Source organism: Nicotiana tomentosiformis, chromosome 12, assembly GCF_000390325.3.
Source record: "Nicotiana tomentosiformis chromosome 12, ASM39032v3, whole genome shotgun sequence".
In the NCBI taxonomy this organism is placed as follows: domain Eukaryota; kingdom Viridiplantae; phylum Streptophyta; class Magnoliopsida; order Solanales; family Solanaceae; genus Nicotiana; species Nicotiana tomentosiformis.
This window is the reverse complement of record NC_090823.1, coordinates 93,553,988-93,576,824: the sequence shown is the minus strand read 5'-3', so window position 1 is coordinate 93,576,824 and position 22,837 is coordinate 93,553,988. Positions and strand designations below refer to the sequence as shown.

Below are 22,837 nucleotides of genomic sequence, written 5' to 3'. Positions count from 1 at the left end.
TGTCAGTTGCTGGTCGGCCACTACAGGTTCTGAACCGTCATCAGCAAGCTATAAATACCCTAACTTTCATTTATTCAAACTTTATGTTCAAAGCTCCTCCTATTCTTGTTGTTCAAAAATCCCTTTGCTCTCCAACTCTTGCACCCAAATTTCTTGAATTTTTAGCAAACCGCTAAACATACCTTCCTAATTTCCTTTTCTTCACTTCTGCAATGGCGAAAACTTCTAAGATTGTCCCACAAAAGGAGGCCGCCTCTTCATCACGGCTCGCCGGCAATGGGGCTGCGGCGGAACCACACCCTGAGGAGTTCGTTCCTGCAGGGTGCCCGACCGTTGCCGATTTTAAGATTGAAAAAACTTCCTCGGTACCGGGTCGATGCGAGCCGGTCTCGAGGTACATATGTTCAATCATCGATGATCTCCTCACCAAGGTTAAAGAAGATTGCAACTGGGCCAATAAACATGTGGTGGTGCCTTCGCCTGAGGAGTCAATTACTACCCACGTGGAGGGTTTTTTAAGAGTTTACACTTACCCCTTCACGTTGGGTCCCTTAGACCCGATCATTATTGCCTTCTGCAAGATGTATGACGTGACTCTTGGCCAGATTCACCCTTCGGTCTAGAGAATAGTGATTCTCCTTCGATCTTTCGTAAACAAAACTGAAGGATGTTCTTTCACCCTCGATCACCTTATGCGTCTCTACAGTCCCCGACTCTATCGAGGGGGGCTACTCGAGCTTGCTCGCCGGGCTAGTAGGGCCCCGTTCTTGAGTATAGATGAGGCTCGAGACCGAGGTTGGATGGGCCATTTTGTTCGAATAAAGACTTCGGATTTGATCCCTGCCGAGGACATGCCATTTTCCGAGAAATGGAAGATGAAATGTAAGTATTACTTTGCCTTGAAGATTTAATCTATTGTTTCTCCTCTTATCTCCTTTTTTATGGGTGTTTTTGGTGTTGCAGTTGCGGCCCAGATGCCGGACGTGATTCCTCAATTCAAGGAATGGGTCTAGGGCCTTGTGTCACAGAGGCCATATTTTGAGCGTGCTTGGATGGAATTATCGAAAGGTCGATGGGAGGCTTGTAATCATGGTAAGTTTTCTTTCCTGATGTAATAATGTTTGATTTACTCCTTTCGCTGTCGAATTCTTAACTATTTTCTCTTTTAAGTCTCCCAAGGACGTTGCTATGAGGCCTCCATCCGGTAATGAGGATGTGCCTCTCGAGTCCCCTGCTCCGAGGTAGGGTGATGAAAAGAAGAGAAGAAGGGCTCTGAGTTCCCCGAACTCGGAGAAGAAAAAACCAAAGAGGAGACTAGTGAGTAAAGCTAAGGAAAGTACCAGCGCCCTCCCACCGGACTCGATCCACCGACTAAGGGATGAATCTAAAGAAGAATATAACTCCGAGCTAGTGGCTCGGGTGCAGACCGCTTTGCCCCAAACTGAAGAGGATGTTGAGAAGGTATTGGCCGGTACCTGCGAACCGGAACGGGGTGCGGCTGCTTTGCCCCAGGCCAGGGAGGTCGAGAAAGAGACCAAGGCCGACACTTCTCGGGCAGAGGGAGGTGCCCCGAGGGATGAGTTGGAGCGATCAACCTTATCGGGTCCCCTCAGATATCAAAAGCCATGATACGCGAGGCCGGTATGCTAGAAGGTCGTTCTTATGAGGGGCCTCAGGGGGCGACTGATATCCACAACTTCTTGGATGGGTTAGAGTCCACTGCTTCAGAAGATTTCTCCGGGCTTGGTGACTTGTCGGTACCAAGGAAGGTACCATCATCGGGTGCCAGTGGGTCTTCATCGAGCCCGAAGCTAGTGGATCAGTTCCCGACCCCAAGTGTTAACCTTGATCGTAGGCGGTCGATAGTTTTCTCTGTCTCGGAGGATGTCCGGGTTTTCTCTGCCCTCGTGAGGGTTGCTAGCTACCTTAGTTGCTTGGTGACCGAAGAGGACCAAGCCGTGAGGGACGTCGTGGAAGCACCTTGCCTATTCAATGAAGCCCAACACGCTTTGAATCGAGTAACTTCGAGTGTCACTCAATTATTTATTTTAAATTTGAAGTTGTAAATAATCCTAACACCTTTCTTTACGCTTACAGTCCTCGGTATTGCACCATAAGACTTTCCTCCGAATCCGGGAGGAGTTAACCCAGCACGAGGCTGAGGTTCAGGAGCTCACCGAGAAGAGGGATACTTATAATCTTCTGAGTGAGAAGCTTCAGACTGAGTTAGAAGCGGCTCGGAAGGAGCATACCGAGTGGGCCGAACAGGTAAATCGAGTAATTGAAGATAGTGACAACGAACTGGACTCAGTGGCAAACGATCCGATCCTGCAGGTTTGACAAAGGCTTGAACAAATCGGGCAGCTCCAGGCAGCTCCAGGCGCAGATAGACGCGATACAAATTGAGGCCGAGGAGTTCAAGAAAAATATGGACCTCATAACCTCGCAAAAGGAATCTGTCCAAACACAACTGGCGTTGGCCGAGGCTCAGCTTCGGGATGCAAAGGAGAAGACCTCGGTGCAGGCCAAGAGGATCGAGGAGCTCCAATCTAAGCGTAATTCGGCTGTTTCTAGCCAAGAGAGCCTGGCCACGAAGCTCGAGGCAGCCAAATCTAAGGTGGCCATAGCCAGTACCAAGGCCGATGCTAAAGTGGCCCAATTCAAGGTTGACATCGAAGCTATTCAGGCACAAGCCAAGAGCATGGTGGATCATGCAAGGTGGGAAGCTCGAAGGGAAGCCCTTGAGGGAGTCCATGCTCAGGGCTTTGACATACTGGCAGAAATCGAGAATGCCAAGGTAGAAGAAGCTAGGGCTCGGAAGCTGGCTTTTCCTGAGGAAGACTCCGAGAGCTTAACTGAATCTGAAGGTAGGGAAGACCCAGAGGATGAAGAGGCTTCCCCCGAAGAGGACCAAGCCGCTTAGGCCACCTAGGACTTTAGATGTTTTTTTTGTTGCTTTTTGCATCTTTTTGAGGTGCTTTGGCCATTGTACATTTCTATATCGGGCCATTCTGGTCTTTGTAAAAAGATTATATATACAAGGCTTTCTTTCCCCTTTGGCTTTCAAATGTTTCCTTTACTTTATTACTTGTATTCATAAGGGCCGAAACGCCTTAACATAAAGTAATTTAGGCTGTGTTCGAAAGTTTGTACAAACCTTGCCCGTTACCAGAACCTTTGCCTAAGTAGGTAGCCGAGATTGTAGTTTGCCGAGGGTAGCCTTTAGAAACGGTTGTGAAATTTTCTTTTTCGAAGGCCTAGTTTTTTGGCCGTAGCCTTTTAGTTTGGGAGCAGCCCATTGCACTTGTTTTCCCGAGCTATCCAGGCTTGCCCAAGATAACAGTCCCCGAGTGGGGTGGCCGTTGCCTTTAAAAATCGGAGAGTTTCCTAATAGGTCTTATGCCCCTGAGGCCTAGTGACTTGGGCTTGTTCGAGTTTTTCGGACTGCGGTCCCCAAGTGAGGGAGTGGTCGTTCATATTCCTGTTATAGACCACCCTTGGGCTCGTTATTTTTAGGAGATTGGAAGTACGCAACTCTTTAAGTGATGTAAAGAGGAAAATTTTTTAAAACATGAGACGATTGAAAGGAAAGTACTTCTCTTTATTATTGTGCAAAGCAGTCATACATGCGTACATGTTTTATCCTAGGGTTCGAGTAATCAATATGGGCACGGTTTGTTTGACCGTTTGGCCCTTACAATAAATCCTACCTATCGAGACCCTTCCTTTACAAAGTAATTTCCTCGCTAAATTTGATATCCGAAGGTAATGCATATACGAGGGTAATACCTCCCCCCCTTAGTATTCGAGGTTGAATGTAGAGGGACCTCGGATATTGTTGAATTGACCTTCGATATCGATTCATGATCGGACTTGATTCTAAATAAGCACGATCCATTGTTGCCTCGTTAAAAAACTTGCCGAAAAACCCATTTGGGACAAAACCGGTCAAAGGAAAAAAAAGTGCAACGCGTGCTTTCAGACCTAAAAACTTCGTGCCGCTTCTTGTTGATCACCTGCAAGTGTTAGTCCGAAATAAAAAGGAAATGAAATGGGGTTGTACCTTAGCAGCAATATCGTATTATGTGGGATATATTCCAATTGCTCGGTAGTTGTTCTCCGTTCATAATTTCGAGCTTATAGGATCCTTTCCCGGTGACCTCGAGAATCTGGTACGGTCTTTCCCAGTTCAAACCCAATTTTCCTTCGTTCGGATTTCGGGTGTTTAGGCTGACTTTCCTTAGCACTAAGTCCCCGACATTAAAGTATCGAAGGTTGGCCCTTCGATTGTAATACCTCTCGATCCGTTGTTTTTGGGCAACCAATCGAACAAGGGCGGCCTCACGCCTTTCATCCAATAGTTCCAATATCATATTCATGGCCTCGTCATTTGACTCCTTTGTTGCATATCGGTATCTGATACTTGGTTCCCTGACTATGACCGGTATTAAGGCTTTGGCGCCATAAACCAATGAAAATGAAGTAGCCCCAGTACTGGATTTCGCAGTAGTGCGGTATGCCCAAAGGACTTCGGGTAGGATCTCCTTCCATTTCCCTTTGGCGTCAGTTAACCTCTTCTTACTATTTTGGATCATGGTTTTGTTGGTCGATTCGGCTTGACCATTCCCGCTAGGGTGATAAGGTGTCGATAAGATTCTTTTGATCTTATGATCTTTGAGAAACTTGGTCACTTTGCTGCCGATAAACTGTTTCCCATTGTCACACACAATTTCGGATGGCATCCATAACCGACATATGATGTGGTCCCAAATGAAGTTGATGGCTTCCTTCTCCTTAACCTTCTCGTATGCATATCCTTCAACCCACTTAGAAAAATAGTCAGTCGTAAATAAGATACATTGAGCCTTACCTGGTGCCCATGGAAGAGGTCCAACGATGTCCATTCCCCACTTCATGAATGGCCACGGTGACAGGACTGAATGTAGCAGTTCCCTAGGCTGGTGAATCATTGGAGCATATCTTTGGCAATTGTCACATTTTTGAACAAAATACTTCGCATATTTTTCCATGTCGATCCAGTAATAGCCGACTTTAATTATCTTTTGACACAATGATTCGGCGCCTAAATGATTTCTGCAAGTGCCCTCGTGAACTTCCCTCAGAACACACTCGGTATCTCCCGGTCCCAGACATATTACTAGTGGGCCATCGAACATTCTTCTGAACAAGGTTACGTCTTCAGACAAGGTGAATCGGGAAGCCTTTATGCGCACGGCCCTCGATTCTTTTGGATCTCAGGGAAGTTTCCCGGTCTTCAAATATTCTACGTATTTATTTCTCCAATCCCAGGTTAAGCTCATGGAGTTTATCTCGGTGTTACCTTCTTCGACTACTGACCTCATGACTTGCACGACGGCCCCTGAGTTAAGCACATCATCCTCGACCGACGACCCTATGTTTGCGAGTGCATCGGCCTCACTATTTTGATCTTGAGGTATGTGTTTCAAAGTCCATTCTTTAAATCGATGTAAAGTTACTTGTAACTTATCTAGGTACCTCTGTATTCATTCTTCTCTAACTTTGAACGTTCAGTTAACCTGATTCACCACAAGGAGGGAGTCATACTTAGCTTTGATCACTTCTGCCCCCAAGCTTTTGGCTAGTTGGAGACCTACAATCATGGCCCCATATTCGGCCTCATTGTTAGTCAATTTCACTGTTCTAATTGATTGTCTAACCACGTTGCCTCTGGGTAGCTTTAGTATGATTCAAAGTCCGGACCCCTTTGTGTTCTACGCACCATCCGTAAAGAGGGTCCAGATTCTAGAGGACGTCCATGAGTTTACCAACAACTCTCTTTCGACCTGGGGTATTAGGGCCGGCGTGAAGTCTGCCACGAAGTCTGCCAAAATTTGATAATTAATGGTTGTTCGGGGTCGATATTCAATATCGTACCCGATGATCTCTACAGCCTACTTGGCCAATCGCCCCAAAATCTCGGGTTTATGCATTATATTTTGCAATGGGTAAATTGTCATAACATATATAGGGTGACATTGAAAGTACGGTTTCAGTTTCCTAGGTGCTTAACGAAGCGAGCGCCAATTTTTCTAGGTAGGGATATCTTGTTTCGGCTCACCTAAGGTCCAGCTAACATAATAAATCAAAAATTGCGTACCTTGTTCTTCCCGAACTAGGACTCCACTTACCGCTATCTCTGATACTGCCAAATATAAGTATACTTGTTCGTCTGCCCTCGGCGTGTGAAGTAGTGGCGGGCTCGACAAGTACTGCTTAAGTTCTTCCAGGGCCCGTTGGCATTCCGGAGTCCATGTGAAGTTATTTTTCTTCCTCATCAATGTGAAAAATCGATGACTCTTATCGGAGGACCTCGAGATAAATCGCCCTAGGGCGGCTATGCGCCCAGTTAGCCTCTGCACGGCCTTCACGTTGTCCACTACCGTGATATCCTCGATAGCTTTGATCTTGTCACGGTTGATCTCGATTCCTCGGTTGGATACCATGAATCCGAGAAATTTACCTGACCCAACTCTGAACGCGCATTTTTCTGGATTCAACTTCATGTTGTACTTCTTCAATATACTGAAGGTTTCCTGCAAATGCTTCAAATGGTCCTCTGCTCGTAGGGACTTAACTAACATATCATCGATGTAAACCTCCATAGATTTCCCTATTTGTTCTTCGAACATCCGGTTTACTAGGCACTGGTAAGTGGCACCAGCAATTTTTTAATCCGAATGGCATTACATTATAGGAGTATGTGCCATACTTAGTGATGAACGAGGTCTTTTCTTGATCATCCGGGTTCATTTGAATTTGGTTGTACCCGGAATAGGCATCGAGAAAATTGAGGATCTTGTGGCCGGCAGTGGCAACGATCATGCGATCGATGTTAGGCAAAGGGAAAGTTTAAATCCTTGTAATCCACACACATTCTTAGTTTGTTTCCTTTCTTAGGGACTACTACTACGTTTGCTAGCCATTCAGAGTATTTCACTTCCCGGAGGGACCTTATTTTAAGAAGCTTAGTGTCACGACCCAAACCGATGGGCAGTGACGAGTGCTTGAGTTCTACTTATCGAACACCCCTAAGAATTCGTCTAAGATATAAACATAAAATAAGTATAGGTCATGCATAACGTCTGGAAATAAACTACTAATTCATATGAACAACCTATGTGGGAAAATATGCCCAAAAGACATATATATATATATATATATATATATATATATATATATATACGAAATACGGTAGGGCGAGCCGACAAGGCCACATACTATCTAACTATACATGACTGTCTACAGACCTCTATTAGAGTGTACAACTGTATAAAGAACAGGACTGGGCCCCGTCGTACTCATATATGTATGCAAATACATCGTACCAAAACTCAAAGCAGATCCGGATCAAATGGAGCAGACCAACTTTCCCTAATCAAGGATTCTAAGAAGGGGGATCGTCAGCCTGTCTACCTGCACTTGCGGGCATGAAACACAGCATCCCCAGGCAAAAGGAATGTCAGTATGAATAATGTACTGAGTATGTAAGGCATGAAAATCAGTACATAAAAGACATAGATGAAACATGGGGTAAAGAATTCCACCTGTGAGTCTAAATAACTTTGTGAATCCTGAAACATTTATAATGTTATGCACGTGCATGTAAATATCGTATCATGCATAGGTATAGGTGTACATAACATCATCAAGTCTCTGAGGGCATCCCATCATATCATCTTGGCCACTGTGGGCAAAATCATCAAGATATACAGCTGATCGGGTGGTGGTGCGTATATAACGCCGTAACCTTTTCCCATATCCTATATATATATAATATACGCATATATAACGCCATCTGGTCATGGGTCAATATACATGTATAAATGAATAAAATGCATAATAAATACGTTAATAAGATTTTTCGGGATATTATAAGATCAATATGCCCTTCGGATAAACTTTATCAACTACGTATTTTTTTGAGACCCATGAATTGAAGATATAATAATAATTCACATGGGGAATCAAGAACATAAGCATCTCTAGTATTTTTATGAATAGAGTCATTTATGAAAGTTGTGCGTTTACTCATTTCATTTGTATCGTATGGATCATACCAAAAGAAAAGAAGGTATAGCCTTAACATACCTCAAGTCGTCAATGCAACTCAACAACTAGCTTATGACAACTAGCGTGCCAACCCTATAACAAAGAAATACGTGTACAATTTAGATGGCGGTAGTATATTACGTATCTCAAACGATAACTCGATTCTAAAATAAAACGGGCAGCATTTCCCCTGATTTTACTACTCCCTCAAGCCTACTATAGGCGAGATACAAGCGGAATACAATCAGCAACTCAAAACCAACCTAATTACAATCCGGGACCTTCAGTACAACAAAACCCCCAAATATACCATAATACACCCAATCAACAAGTTATCAATTAGCCTGTAACTACAACGAAGAGCGACCAACCTACTACCCTACCACATGTGGCGTTTCTCCACGCCCTTTTTATCCTTCCAAACTCCATAAATCAGCAGCACAATAGACAGCCCAAAGCAACACAAAACAGTCCACTACAAGTCAAATAACTCAAACTCACAGCTTCCGATCACTGCCCCGTGAGGTCTAACTATTAGAAAACGAATTTATCAACTTTTGAAAAGTCAAAGAGGTGCTAGCTTGGCACCCTCTCATTCGCCCATCTTCCGACGCTTATATCTTTTTATCCAGATGTCGTATGAATGAACAGTTAAGAGAGTTGGAAAACTACATTCCAATACCTTCAAATTGGTATATAATATGCCCAAAAAAGACCTCATATAGCACACGAAATTTATTTCTCAAAAAGCTCTGTTACAGGGTAAATCCTTAGTTGGTTTTTTCGCAACTTTAATCTGATTTTTCTCAAACTTTATATGTTTTATCCAAACATCATATATAGTCATATTATGACTTTAAACTCATTTAAATCATGATTAACAAGTCTCATACTCATTATACATCTCCTTGGGATGCACAGGGTGTAACAATCTTCCCCCCTTAGAAACATTCGTCCTCGAATGTTAAACTACTAGATATTTAGAGAAATTTTGGTAGAGTCTCCTCTGTAATGGTACCATTATCAACTTGTCAGACAGAAAATCGAACAATACAAAGCCACACAGAGCCACAATCATCAATAACACCAATGGTCTCACACGACCAATGACAATAACTAACATAAGAATCAATACCATATACGTACCTAAGGCTATGATGTCTCAGTCCGATCCTCCTCCAGAAGCGGAAACAAGTGAGGATACCTAGACTTCATGTCTTCTTTAGCTTCCCAAGTCATCCCCTCCACATTATTGTTCCTCCAAAGTACTTTAACCGAAGATACGTCTTTAGTTCTCAATCTCCGAACCTGTTTATCTAGTATAGCAATAGGAGCTTCCTCATATGATAGATGCTCTGTGACCTGAACATCATCAGCTGGAACGACTCTAGAAATATCTCCAATACACTTGCGGAGCATAGACATGTAAAAAACTGGATGTACTGACTCCAAGTTGGAAGGCAAGTCTAACTCATATGCTACCTGGCCTACTTTGTGTATGATCTTATAAGGTCCAATGTACCGAGGGCTAAGCTTTCCTTTCTTACCGAATCTCATAATGCCTTTCATCGGTGATACCTTTAGGAATACCTAGTCATCTACCTGAAACTCCAAGTCTCATCGTCGATTATCTGCATATGACTTCTGACGACTCTGAGCTGCTAATAGCCTTTCCCGTATAAGCTTAATTTTCTCAACTGCCTGTTGTACCAACTCTGGTCCTACTAACTTAGTTTCTCCAACCTCGAACCATCCGATAGGTGACCTACACTTCCGTCAGTAAAAAGCTTCGTATGGAGCCATCTGAATGCTGGAATGATAACTATTATTATATGCGAACTCAATAATTGGAAGATAATCATCCCAGTTACCCCTGAAGTCCATCACACAAGCCCGTAGAATATCCTCCAGTTTCTGAATAGTATGCTCAACCTGACCGTCTGTTTGGGGATGAAATATTGTACTAAGACTTACCTGAGTCCCCAATCCATTTTGGAAGGACCTCCAGAAATTGGTTGTAAACTGAGCACCTCTATTTTAGATAATAGATATAGGGACACCATGAAGTCGTACTATCTCCTTAATGAAAATCCTTGCATAATCCTCTGCTGAATACGTAGTCCTGACAGGCACAAAATGGGCTGATTTTGTAAGTCTATCAATAATAACCCAAATAGAATTGGACTTACGCTGTGTACGAGGTAAGCCTATGATGAAATCTATGTTAATCACTTCCCATTTCCAAGTCGGAATCTCTATAGCCTACAATAATCCATCGGGTTTCTGATACTCAATCTTAACCTGCTGACTATTAGGGAACTGAGTAACAAACTCTACTATATCCTTCTTCATTCCATTCCACCAGTATATTCCCCTGATATCATGATACATCTTCGTCGCTCCTGGACGAATAGAATTACGAGAATAGTGAGCTTCTCCCATAACCTGCTGGCGCAACCCTGCTACATTAGGAACACATAATCGACCTCGATATCTGAGGACTCCATCTCATGTAATCTCCAATGGTGTCTTCACCTTTTGAGGGGTTGTATCTCTGTAGTGATCTAGCACAGGATCTTCATACTGGCGTTCCTTCACTTCAGTTACTAGAGAGGATGTTGCCGTGTCCTGAATAGTAACTCTGGTACCACCTGAATCAAGTAATCAAACTCCAAGATTAGCTACCTGATGAATCTCACAAGCTATCTCACTCTTCTCTGGCTGTAAATATGATAAGCTACCCATAGATCTATGGCTGAGGGCGTCGGCTACTACATTCGCCTTTCCTGGATGGTATAAAATATCAACATCATAGTCTTTTAGTAGCTCTAACCATCCCCTCTGTCGTAAAGTCAATTCCTTTTGCTTGAATATATACTGAAGGCTCTTATGGTCCGTATAGATATCAACATGAATGCCATACAAATAGTGCCTCCACATCTTTAGTGCATGAATCACCGCGGCTAACTCTAAATCGTGGGTCGGGTGATTCTTCTCGTTGTTTCTTAGTTGTCTAGAAGCATAAGCTACAACCTAACCATATTGCATCAGTACACAACCCAATCCAATGCTCGAAGCTTCACAATAGATAGTATAATCATCGGTCCCTTCTGGAAGTGTCCGAACTGGTGCTGACATCAATCTATCTTTTAATGCATGGAAACTCTGCTCACAAGCATCAGTCCACTGAAACTTAGTTGCCTTCTGAGTCAACTTTGTCAATGGTGCTGAGAGGGAAGAAAACCCCTCTACAAATCTCCTGTAATAACCTGCCAAACCCAAGAAGCTACGAACCTCTGTCGGTGTCGTGGGTCTAGGACAAGTCTTCACTGCCTCAATCTTCTGTGTATCAACCCGGATACCCTCACCCGAAATAATATGACCAAGGAAGGCTACAGAATTCAACCAGAATTCACATTTAGAGAATTTTGCATACACCTTCCTTTTTTGTAGATCTCTAAGCACAATACGCAAATGATCTGCATGCTCAGCCTCTGAACGAGAATAAACCAAAATATCATCTATAAATACAATCACAAATAGATCTAGAAAGGGTCTGAACACACGGTTCATCAAGTCCATGAATACCGTTGGGGCATTGGTCAAACCGAACGACATAACACGAAACTCAAAGTATCGTATCTGGTCCAGAATGCTGTCTTTAGAATATCCTTCTCTCTAACCCTTACCTGATGGTACCCCGACCTCAAGTCTATCTTTGAGAAACACCTGGCACCCTGCAACTGATCAAATAAATCATCAATCCTAGGGAGCGGGTACTTATTCTTGATCGTCGCCTTATTCAACTATCTGTAATCAATACACATCCGCAAGGAACCATCTTTATTTCTCACAAATAACACAGGTGCTCCCCACGGTGATGTACTGGGTCTGATAAAGCCTTTTTTAAGAAAATCCCTCAGTTGTTCTTTTAACTCTCTCAGCTCTGCAGGTTCCATTCTATAAGGAGGAATAGATATCGGCTGAGTATCTGGTAATGTGTCAATAGCAAACTCAATCTCCCGCTCTGGTGGAAGGCCTGGAAGCTCATCAAGAAAAACTTCGGGAAACTCATTAACCACCGGGATAGATTGAAAGGTCGGTGACTCTGCTTTTATATCCTGTACCCGAACTAAGTGATAAATATAGCCCTTTCTGATCATCTTCCTTGCCTTGAGATAGGAACTAAACCTACCTCTCGGCGATACAGTATTACCTTTCCACTTTAGAACTGGCTCCCCTGGAAACTGGAACTGAACCATCTTTAATCTACAATCAACACTGGCATAACAAGAAGCCAGCCAATCCATACCCATTATAACATCAAATTCTACCATATCTAGCTCAATCAAGTCTGCTACTGTAGAACGACTAAGAACTACTGCTATACAATCTCTATATACTCATCTAGCTATCACTGGATCCCTAATAGGTGTAGACACCTCAAAAGGTTTAATCAACTCAGGTTTTATCCCAAACTTGCTAGCAACCAAAGGAGTGACATACGATAAGGTGGAACCTCGATCAATTAATGCATATACATCATATGAGGATACTGATAATATACCTGTAACAAAATCAAGTGATGACTCCTGATCCTGTCGACCTGCTAATGCATAAATGCGGTTCTGAGGACCGCTCGAGCTAGATGCTCCACTTCTGCCTCTACCATGGCTGGCTGGTGCCTGTGATCCTTGCCCGGGGGGGCGTACTGGAGATGACGAACCAACTATAGATCCCGCTGGCTGAACTATACCTGCACCACCTCTCGTCAGATAATCTCTCATAACGTGGCATGGATAACCACATGTATAACAAATACCCAATCTCACGAGGCACTACCCGACATGCTTCTTACCACACTGAGCACATCATGGCAAGGGTGTCCTCATCTTACTTGACTCGCCCCTATACTGAAAACGAGAGGCCTTGGAACTCTGACTAGGCCCTGAATATGTGGAACGATCAAATCTCCTACCGAAAAACTGAGGGGCTGCACTAGCCGATGGCTGAGCTGGATACCTCGGGTACTACTGTCTCTGACCACCTCAAAACTCACTAGAAGAACCTGAAGATCTCACTCTCTTACTCTGGCCCCTATCATGCTCACGATTGGCCCTCTACTTCTGCTTACGCTCCTTTACACCCTGAGCGTATGCCTGAATACGAGAAATATCAATGCCTGGATGAAGTGAGACCGACATATAGTCATTGAGCAAGTGCGACTCCAACCCCATCACGAACCGGTGAACCTGATCCTCCATCTTAGCTATAATAGTGGGAGCATACCTAGCCAAAGAATCAAACTGAAGGTTGTACTCCCGAACACTCATATTACCCTGTCGAAGGGTCAAGAACCTATTAACTTTGTCCCGTCTAAGCTCTGATGGCAAATAATGACGAAGAAAAGCCTCTGTAAAATCCTGTCATACTACTGGAAGGGCATCCTCACCTCTGGACAACTCCCAAGACTCGTACCAATTAATTGCAATATCTCAAAGTCCATAGGAAGCTAGCTCAACTGACTCAGTCGCAGTAGCCATCATTACCCTCAAAGTCCTTTGCATCCTATCGATAAATACATGAGGGTCCTCATTTGGATCTGCTCCAGTGAATATCGGAGGGTCCAAATTAATGAAATCACGACCCTCGCACTAATGGCCCTATCTGCATGACCAAAACCCCACTCCTTGTGTCGAGCCTGTGCGGACACTAATCGAGTCAATAGCTAAATACCATCTCTCATCTCCTGACCCGGTGCATCTGGATAAGGAGTTGGGGGTACTGGAGCGGGTGCTGGAGCTGGTGCCCCTAGGATCTCCTCGGGAGAGGGCAGGGTATGTGAAGTCTGAGATGGAGTCTCACTATGCGACTCTCCCCGAGACCTAGTAACTCGTGGCGCTCTACTTGTAGTGTCATCATCCACGGACGTGCACTTCTGGGCGGCTGTAGCCTTCTTGGGCATCGCTGAAAACATAACATATCGTTAGGAAAATGAATTCTTATATCGCACGATCTAAAATAAGAAAAAAGCGTAACCATCCTAAATATCTAGTAGCCTCTTGTCTATAAGTGTGGTGCACAACACACCCATAAACAAGACTCTACTAGACACGGTCTGTAGACAACCCTAGGACAGAACTGCTCTAATACCACTTTTGTCACGACCCAAACCGATGGGTCATGACGAGTGCCTGAGTTCTACCTATCGAACACCCCTAAGCATTCATCTAAGATATAAACATGAAATAAGTGTAGGTCATGCATAACGTCTGGAAATAAAATACTAATTCATATGAACAACCTACGTAGGAAAACAGTCCCAAAAGACATATATATATATATATATATATATATATATATATATATATATATATATATATATATATATATATGGAATACGGTAGGGCGAGCCGACAAGGCCCATAATATCTAACTATACATGACTGTCTACAGACCTCTATTAGAGTGTACAACTATATAAAGGACGGGACTGGGCCCTGTCGTACCCATATATGTATGCAAACACATTGTACCAAAACTCAAAGCAGCTCTGGATCAAATGGAGCACACCAACTCTCGCTGATCAAGGATCCTAAGAAGGAGGACCATCAGCCTGTCTACCTGCACCTGCGGGTATGAAATGTAGCGTCCCCAGGCAAAAGGGACGTCAATACATAAAAGACATAGATGTAAATGTACTGAGTATGTAAGGCATGAAAATCAATACATAAAAGACATAGATGAAACATGGGGTAAAGAATTCCACCTATGAGTCTAAATAACTTTGTGAATCCTGAAACATTTATAATGCCATGCACGTGCGTGTAAATGTTGTATCATGCATAGGTATAGGTGTACATAACATCATCAAGCCTCTGAGGGCATCACATCATATCATCTCGGCCACTGTGGTCAAAATCATCAACATATACCAGCTGATCAGGTGGTGGTGCGTATATAACGTTGTAACATTTTCCCATATCTCATATACATATAATATACGCATATATAATGCCATCTGGTCATGTGTCAATGTACATGTATAAATAAATAAAATGCATAAGAAATACGTTAATAAGATTTCTCGTAATGATATAAGATCAATATGCCCTTCGGATAAACTTTATCAACTACATATTTTTTTGAGACCCATGAACAGAAGATATAATAATAATTCACATGGGAAATCAAGAACATAAGAATCTCAAGTATTTCTATGAATAGAGTCATTATGAAAGTTGCGCGTTTACTCATTTCGTTTGTATCGTATGGATCATGCCAAAAGGAAAGAAGGTATAGCCTTAACATACCTCAAGTCGTCAATGCAACTCAATAACTAGCTTATGACAATTAGCGCGCTAACCCTATAATAAAGAAATATGTGTACAATTTAGATGTTGGTAGTATATTACGTATCTCAAACGATAACTCGATTCTAAAATAAAACGTGCAGCATTTCCCCTGATTTTACTGCTCCCTCAAGCCTACTATAGTCGAGATACAAACATAATACAATCAGCAACTCAAAACTAACCTAATTACAATTCGGGACCTTCAATACAACAAAACCCCCAAATATACCATAATACACCCAATCAACAAGTTATCAATTAGCCTGTAACTACAACGACGAGCGACCAACCTATTACCCCACCACATGTGGTGTTTCTCCACGCCCTTTTTATCCTTCCACACTCCATAAATCAGCAGCATAATAGACAGCCCAAAAGCAACACGAAACAGCCCATAAAATAGTCCACTACAAGTCAAATAACTCGAACTCACGGCTTCCGATCACTGTCCCATGAGGTCTAACTATTAGGAAATGAATTTATCAACTTTTGAAAAGTCAAAGAGGTGCTAGTTTGGCACCCTCTCATTCACCCATCTTCCGACGCTTATATCTTTTTATTCAGATGTCGTGTAAACAAACGGTTAAGAGAGTTGGAAACTACATTCCAAGACCTTCAATTTGGTATATAATATGTCCTAAAAAGACCTCATATAGCACACAAAATTTATTTCTCAAAAAGCTCTGTTACAGGGTAAATCCTTAGTTGGTTTTTCCGCAACTTTAATCCGATTTTTTCCAAACTTTATATGTTTTATCCAAACATCATATATAGTCATATTATGACTTTAAACTCATTTAAATCATGAATAACAAGTCTCATACTCATTATATGCCACCTTGGGACGCACAGGATGTAACAATTTCCCCCCTTAGAAACATTCGTCCTCGAATGTTAAACTCCCAGATATTTATAGATATTTTGGCAGAGTCTCCTCTGTAATGGTACCACTATCAACCTATCAGACAGAAAACCCAACAATACAAAGCCACACAAAGCCACAATTATCAATAACACCAATGGTCTCATACGACCAATGACAATAACTAATGAAAGAATCAATACCATATACGTACCTAAGGCTGTGATGTCTCTGTCCGATCCTCCTCCGAAAGCGGAAACAAGTGAGGATACCTAGACTTCATGTCTTCTTCAGCTTCCCAAATCATCTCCTCCACATTATTGTTCCTCCAAAGTACTTTAACCGAAGATACGTCTTTAGTTCTCAATCTCCGAACCTGTTTATCTAGTATAGCAATGGGAGCTTCTTCATATGATAGATGCTCTGTGACCTGAACATCGTCAACTGGAACGACTCTAGAAATATCTCCAATACACTTGCGGAGCATAGACACGTGAAAAACTGGATGTACTAACTCCAAGTTGGAAGGCAAGTCTAACTCATATGCTACCTGGCCTACTCTGTGTATTATCTTATAAGGTCCAATGTACTGAGGGCTAAGCTTTTCTTTCTTACCGAATCTCATAACGCCTTTCATCGGTGATACCTTTAGGAATACCCAGTCATCTACCTGAAACTCCAAGTCTCGTCATCGATTATCTGCATATGACTTCTGACGACTCTAAGCTGCTAATAGCCTTTCGCGTATAAGTTTAATCTTCTCAACTGCCTATTGTACCAATTCTGGTCCTACTAACTTAGTTTTCCCAACCTCGAACCATCTGATTGGTGACCTACACTTCCGTCCGTAAAAAGCTTCGTATGGAGCCATTTGAATGCTGGAATGATAACTATTATTATATGCGAACTCAATAAGTGGAAGATAATCATTGCAGTTACCCCTAAATAGTACGCTCAGCCTGACCGTCTGTTTGGGGATGAAATGTTGTACTAAGACTTACCTGAGTCCCCAATCCTTTTTGGAAGGACCTCCAGAAATTAGTTGTAAACTGAGCACCTCTATCTGAGATAATAGATATTGGGACACCATGAAGTCGTACTATCTCTTTAATGTAAATCCTTGCATAATCCTCTGCTGAATACGTAGTCATGAAAGGCACAAAATGAGCTGATTTTGTAAGTCTATCAATAATAACCCAAATAGAATCGAACTTACGCTGGGTACGAGGTAAGCCTATGATGAAATCCATGTTAATCACTTCCCATTTCCAAGTCGGAATCTCTATAGCCTTCAATAATCTACCTAGTTTCTGATGCTCAATCTTAACCTGCTGACAATTAGGGGACTCAGTAAAAAACTCTACTATATCCTTCTTAATTCCATCCCACCAGTATATTCCCCTGATATCATGATAAATCTTCGTCGCTCCTGGACGAATGGAATTACGAGAATAGTGAGCTTCTCCCATAAACTGCTGGCGCAACCCTGCTACATTAGGAACACATAATTGACCTCGATATCTGAGGACTCCATCTCATGTAATCTCCAATGGTGTCTTCTCCTTTTGAGGGGTTGTATCTCTGTAGTGATCTAGCACAGGATCTTCATACTGGCATTCCTTCACTTCAGTTACTAGAGAGGATGTTGCCGTGTCCTGAATAGTAACTCCGGTACCACCTGAATCTAGTAATCAAACTCCAAGATTAGCTACCTGATGAATCTCACAAGCTATCTCACTCTTCTCTGGCTGTAAATATGATAAGCTACCCATAGATCGATGGCTGAGGGCGTCGGCTACTACATTCGCCTTTCCTGGATGGTATAAAATATCAACATCATAGTCTTTTAGTAGCTCCAACCATCGCCTATGTCATAAATTCAATTCCTTTTGCTTGAATATATACTGAAGGCTCTTATGGTCCGTATAGATATCAACATGAATGCCATACAAATAGTGCCTCCATATCTTTAGTACATGAATCACCGCGGCTAACTCTAATTCATGGGTCGGGTAATTCTTCTTGTGGTTTCTTAGTTGTCTAGAAGCATAAGCTACAACCTAACCATATTGCATCAGTACACAACCCAATCCAATGCTCGAAGCTTCACAATAGATAGCATAACCATCGGTCCCTTCTGGAAGTGTCAGAACCGGTGCTGACGTCAATCTGTCTTTCAATGCTTGGAAACTCTGCTCACAAGCATCAGTCCACTGAAACTTAGTTGCCTTCTGAGTCAACTTTGTCAATGGTGCTGAGAGGGAAGAAAACCCCTCTACAAATCTCCTGTAATAACCTGCCAAACCCAGGAAGCTACGAACCTCTATCGGTGTCGTGGGTCTAGGACAAGTCTTTAATGCCTTAATCTTCTGTTTATCGACCCGGATACCCTCACCCAAAATAATATGACCAAGGAAGGCTACAGAATTCAACCAAAATTCACATTTAGAAAATTTTGCATATAACTTCCTTTCTTGTAGATCTCTAAGCACAATACACAAATGATTTGCATGCTCAGCCTCTGAATGAGAATAAACCAAAATATCATCTATAAATACAATCACGAATAGATCTAGAAAGGGTCTGAACACACGGTTCATCAAGTCCATGAATACCGCTGGGGTATTGGTCAAACCGAACGACATAACACAAAACTCAAAGTGCATGTATCTGGTCCTGAATGCTGTCTTTGGAATATCCTTCCCTCTAAGCCTTACCTGATGGTACTCCCCTTAAGTCTATCTTTGAGAAACACCTGGCACCCTTCAACTGATCAAATAAATCATCAATCCTCGAGAGCGGGTACTTATTCTTGATCGTCGCCTTATTCAACTATCTGTAATCAATACACATCTGCAAGGAACCATCTTTCTTTCTCACAAATAACACAGGTGCTCCCCACGGTGATGTACTGGGTCTGATAAAGCCTTTTTTAAGAAAATCCCTTAATTGTTCTTTTAACTCTCTCAGCTCTGCAGGTTCCATTCTATAAGGAGGAATAGATAGCGGCTGAGTATCTGGTAATGTGTCAATAGCAAACTCAATCTCCTGCTCTGGTGGAAGGCCTGGAAGCTCATCGGGAAAAACTTCGGGAAACTCATTAACCACCGGGATAGATTGAAGGGTCGGTGACTCTGCTTTTATTTCCTGTACCCGAACTAAGTGATAAATATAGCCCTTTATGATCATCTTACTTGCCTTGAGATAGAAAATAAACCTACCTCTCGGCGATGCAGTATTACCTTTCCACTTTAGAACTGGCTCCCCAGGAAACTGGAGCCGAACCATCTTTGATCTACAATCAACGTTAGCATAACAAGAAGCCAGCCAATCTATACCCATTATAACATCAAATTCTACCATATCTAGATCAATCAGGTCTACTACTGTCGAACGACTAAGAACTACTACTATAGAATCTCTATATACCCGTCTAGCTATCATTGGATCCCTAATAGGTGTAGACACCTCAAAAGGTTTAATCAACTCAGGTTTTATCCCAAACATGCTAGCAACCAAAGGAGTGACATACGATAAGGTGGAACCTGGATCAATCAATGCATATACATCATATGAGGAGACTGATAATATACCTGTAACAAAATCAGGTGACGACTCCTGATCCTGTCGACCTGCTAATGCATAAATGCGGTTCTGAGGACCGCTCAAGCTAGATGCTCCACTTCTGCCTCTACCACAGCCAGCTGGTGCCTATGATCCTTGCGCAAGGGGCGTACTGATAATGATGAACCAGCTATAGATCCCGCTGGCTGAACTATACCTGCACCACCTCTCGTCGGACAATCTCTCATAACGTGGCCTAGATAACCACAAGTATAACAAACACCCAACCCCACGAGGCACTGCCGACATGCTGCTTACCACACCGAGCACATCGTGACAAAGGTGGCCTCATATAACTTGACCTACCCCTATACTGAGAACGAAAGGCCCTAGAACTCTGACTAGGCCCTAAATATGTGGAACGATCAAATCTCCTACCGAAAAACTGAGGGGGTTATAGCCGATGGCTGAGCTGGATAGCTCGTGTACTACTGTCTCTGACCACCTCGAAACTCACCAGAAAGACGTGAAGATCTCGCTCTCTTACTCTGGCCCCTATCATGCTCGCGATCGGCCCTCTACTTCTGCTTACGCTCCTCTACACCCTGAGTGTATGCCTGAATATGAGAAATATCAATTCCTGGATAAAGTGAGACCGACATATAGTCATTGAGCAGGTGCGGCTCCAACCCCATCACGAACCGGTGAACCGGATCCTCCATCTTAGCTACAATAGTGGGAGCATACCTAGCCAAAGAATCAAACTGAAGGTTTTACTCCTAAACACTCATATTACCCTATCGAAGGGTCAAGAACCTATCAACTCTGGCCCGTCTAAGCTTTGATGGCAAATAATGACGAAGAAAAGCCTCTGTAAAATCATGCCATACTGCTGGAAGAGAATCCTCACCAATAAATACATGAGGGTCCTCATTTGGATTTGCTCCAGTGAATATCGGAGGGTCCAAATTAATGAAATCACGAACCCTCGCACTAATGGCCCTATCTGCATGACCAATACCTACCTCCTTGTGTCGAGCCTGTGCAGCCACTAATCGAGTCAATAGCTGAATAACATCTCTCATCTCCTGACCTGGTGCATCTGGATGAGGAGTTGGGGGTACTGGAGCAGGTGCTGGAGCTGGTGCCCCTCGGATCTCTTCTGGAGAGGGCAGGGTATGTGAAGTCTGAGATGGAGTCTCACTATGCGACTCTCCCCGAGACCTGGTAACTCGTGGCAATCTACTTGTAGTCTCATCATCCACGGACGTGCGCTTCTGTGCGGCTGTAGCCTTCTTAGGCAACGCTGAAAACATAACATATCGTTAGGAAAATGAATTCTTATATCGCACGATCTAAGATAAGAAAAAAATGTAACCATCCTAAATATCTTGTAGCCTCCTGTCTATAAGTGTGGTGCACAACACACCCATAAACATGACTCTACTAGACGCGGTCTGTAGACAACCCTAGGACAGAACTACTCTGATACCACTTTTGTCACGACCCAAACCGATGGGCCGTGACGAGTGCCCGAGTTCTACCGATCAAACACCCCTAAGCAATCGTCTAAGATATAAACATGAAATAAGTGTAGGTCATGCATAATGTCTGGAAATAAACTACTAATTCATATGAACAACCTACATGGGAAAACATGCCCAAAAGACATATATATATATATATATATATATATATATATATATATATATATATATATATATATAGTGTGTGTGTGTGTGTGTGTGTGTGTGTGTGTGTGTGTGGAATACGGTAGGGCGAGCCGACAAGGCCCATACTATCTAACTATACATGACTGTCTACATACCTCTATTAGAGTGTACAACTGTATAAAGGACGGGACTGGGCCCCGTCATACCCATATATGTATGCAAACACATCGTACCAAAACTCAAAGCAGCTCCGGATCAAATAGAGCACACCAACTCTCGCTGATCAAGGATCCTAAGAAGGGGGATCGTCAGCCTGTCTACCTGCACCTGCGGGCACGAAACGCAGCGTCCGCAGGCAAAAGATACATCAGTACGAATAATGTACTCAGTATGTAAGGCATGAAAATCAGTACATAAAAGACATAGATGAAACATGGGATAAAGAATTCTACCTGTGAGTCTAAATAACTTTGTGAATCCTGAAACATTTATAATTTCATGCACGTGCATGTAAATGTCGTATCATGCATAGGTATAGGTGTACATAACATCACCAAGCCTCTGAGGGCATCCCGTCATATTATCTCGGCCACTGTGGGCAAAATCATCAACATATACCAGCTAATCAGGTGGTGGTGCGTATATAACGCCGTAACCTTTTCCCATATCCCATATACATATAATATACGCTTATATAACTCTATCTGGTCATGGGTCAATGTATATGTATAAATGAATGAAATGCATAAGAAATACGTTAATAAGATTTTTCGGAATGTTATAAGATCAATATGCCCTTCGGATAAACTTTATCAACTACGTATTTTCTTGAGACCCATGAACAGAAGATATAATAATAATTCACATGGGGAATCAAGAACATAAGCATCTCAAGTATTTCTATGAATAGAGTCATTTATGAAAGTTGCGCGTTTACTCGTTTCGTTTGTATCGTATGGATCATGCCAAAAGGAAAGAAGGTATAGCCTTAACATACCTCAAGTCGTCAATGCAACTCAACAACAAGTTTATGACAACTAGCGTGCCAACCCTATAACAAAGATATACGTGTACAATTTAGATGGCGGTAGTATATTACATACCTCAAATGATAACTCGATTCTAAAATAAAACGGGCCGCATTTCCCCTAATTTTACTGCTTCCTCAAGCCTACTATAGGCGAGATACAAACATAATACAATCAGCAGCTCAAAACTAACCTAATTACAATTCGGGACCTTCAATACAACAAAACCCCCAAATATACCGTAATACACCCAATCAACAAGTT

General features: G+C 42.6%; 2 protein-coding genes across 2 annotated transcripts; one reads left to right on the top strand and one right to left on the bottom strand.

Annotated features, from left to right (window-relative positions):
• The first annotated feature begins 212 nt into the window (after positions 1–212).
• Positions 213–2,923, top strand: LOC138903052 (uncharacterized). Its single transcript, XM_070190965.1, has 3 exons — positions 213–365; positions 1,171–1,241; positions 2,335–2,923. The coding sequence occupies exons 1-3, from the start codon at positions 213–215 to the stop codon at positions 2,921–2,923; spliced, it is 813 nt and encodes a 270-aa protein (XP_070047066.1).
• A 7,430-nt stretch (positions 2,924–10,353) lies between these two features.
• LOC138903051 (uncharacterized) lies at positions 10,354–12,428 on the bottom strand. Its single transcript, XM_070190964.1, has 4 exons — positions 12,287–12,428; positions 10,791–10,877; positions 10,627–10,742; positions 10,354–10,536 (listed from the first exon to the last, which is right to left on the bottom strand). Exons 1-4 carry the CDS (start codon positions 12,426–12,428, stop codon positions 10,354–10,356), a joined length of 528 nt encoding a protein of 175 aa, XP_070047065.1.
• Positions 12,429–22,837: the final 10,409 nt, after the last annotated feature.

What these genes read in the sequence shown, in the direction of transcription:
- LOC138903052 (XM_070190965.1), top strand. Translation starts at nt 213, where the DNA reads ATGGCGAAAACTTCTAAGATTGTCCCACAAAAGGAGGCCGCCTCTTCA. An exon ending in AGATTGAAAAAACTTCCTCG is followed by an intron (nt 366 to 1,170) that starts GTACCGGGTCGA and finishes TTCTCTTTTAAG; the next exon opens with TCTCCCAAGGACGTTGCTAT. An exon ending in CTCGAGTCCCCTGCTCCGAG is followed by an intron (nt 1,242 to 2,334) that starts GTAGGGTGATGA and finishes CCGATCCTGCAG; the next exon opens with GTTTGACAAAGGCTTGAACA.
- LOC138903051 (XM_070190964.1), bottom strand. Translation starts at nt 12,428, where the DNA reads ATGGTAGAATTTGATGTTATAATGGGTATGGATTGGCTGGCTTCTTGT. An exon ending in TAATACTGTATCGCCGAGAG is followed by an intron (nt 10,878 to 12,286) that starts GTAGGTTTAGTT and finishes TATACCATCCAG; the next exon opens with GAAAGGCGAATGTAGTAGCC. An exon ending in AGAGAAGAGTGAGATAGCTT is followed by an intron (nt 10,743 to 10,790) that starts GTGAGATTCATC and finishes TACTTGATTCAG; the next exon opens with GTGGTACCAGAGTTACTATT.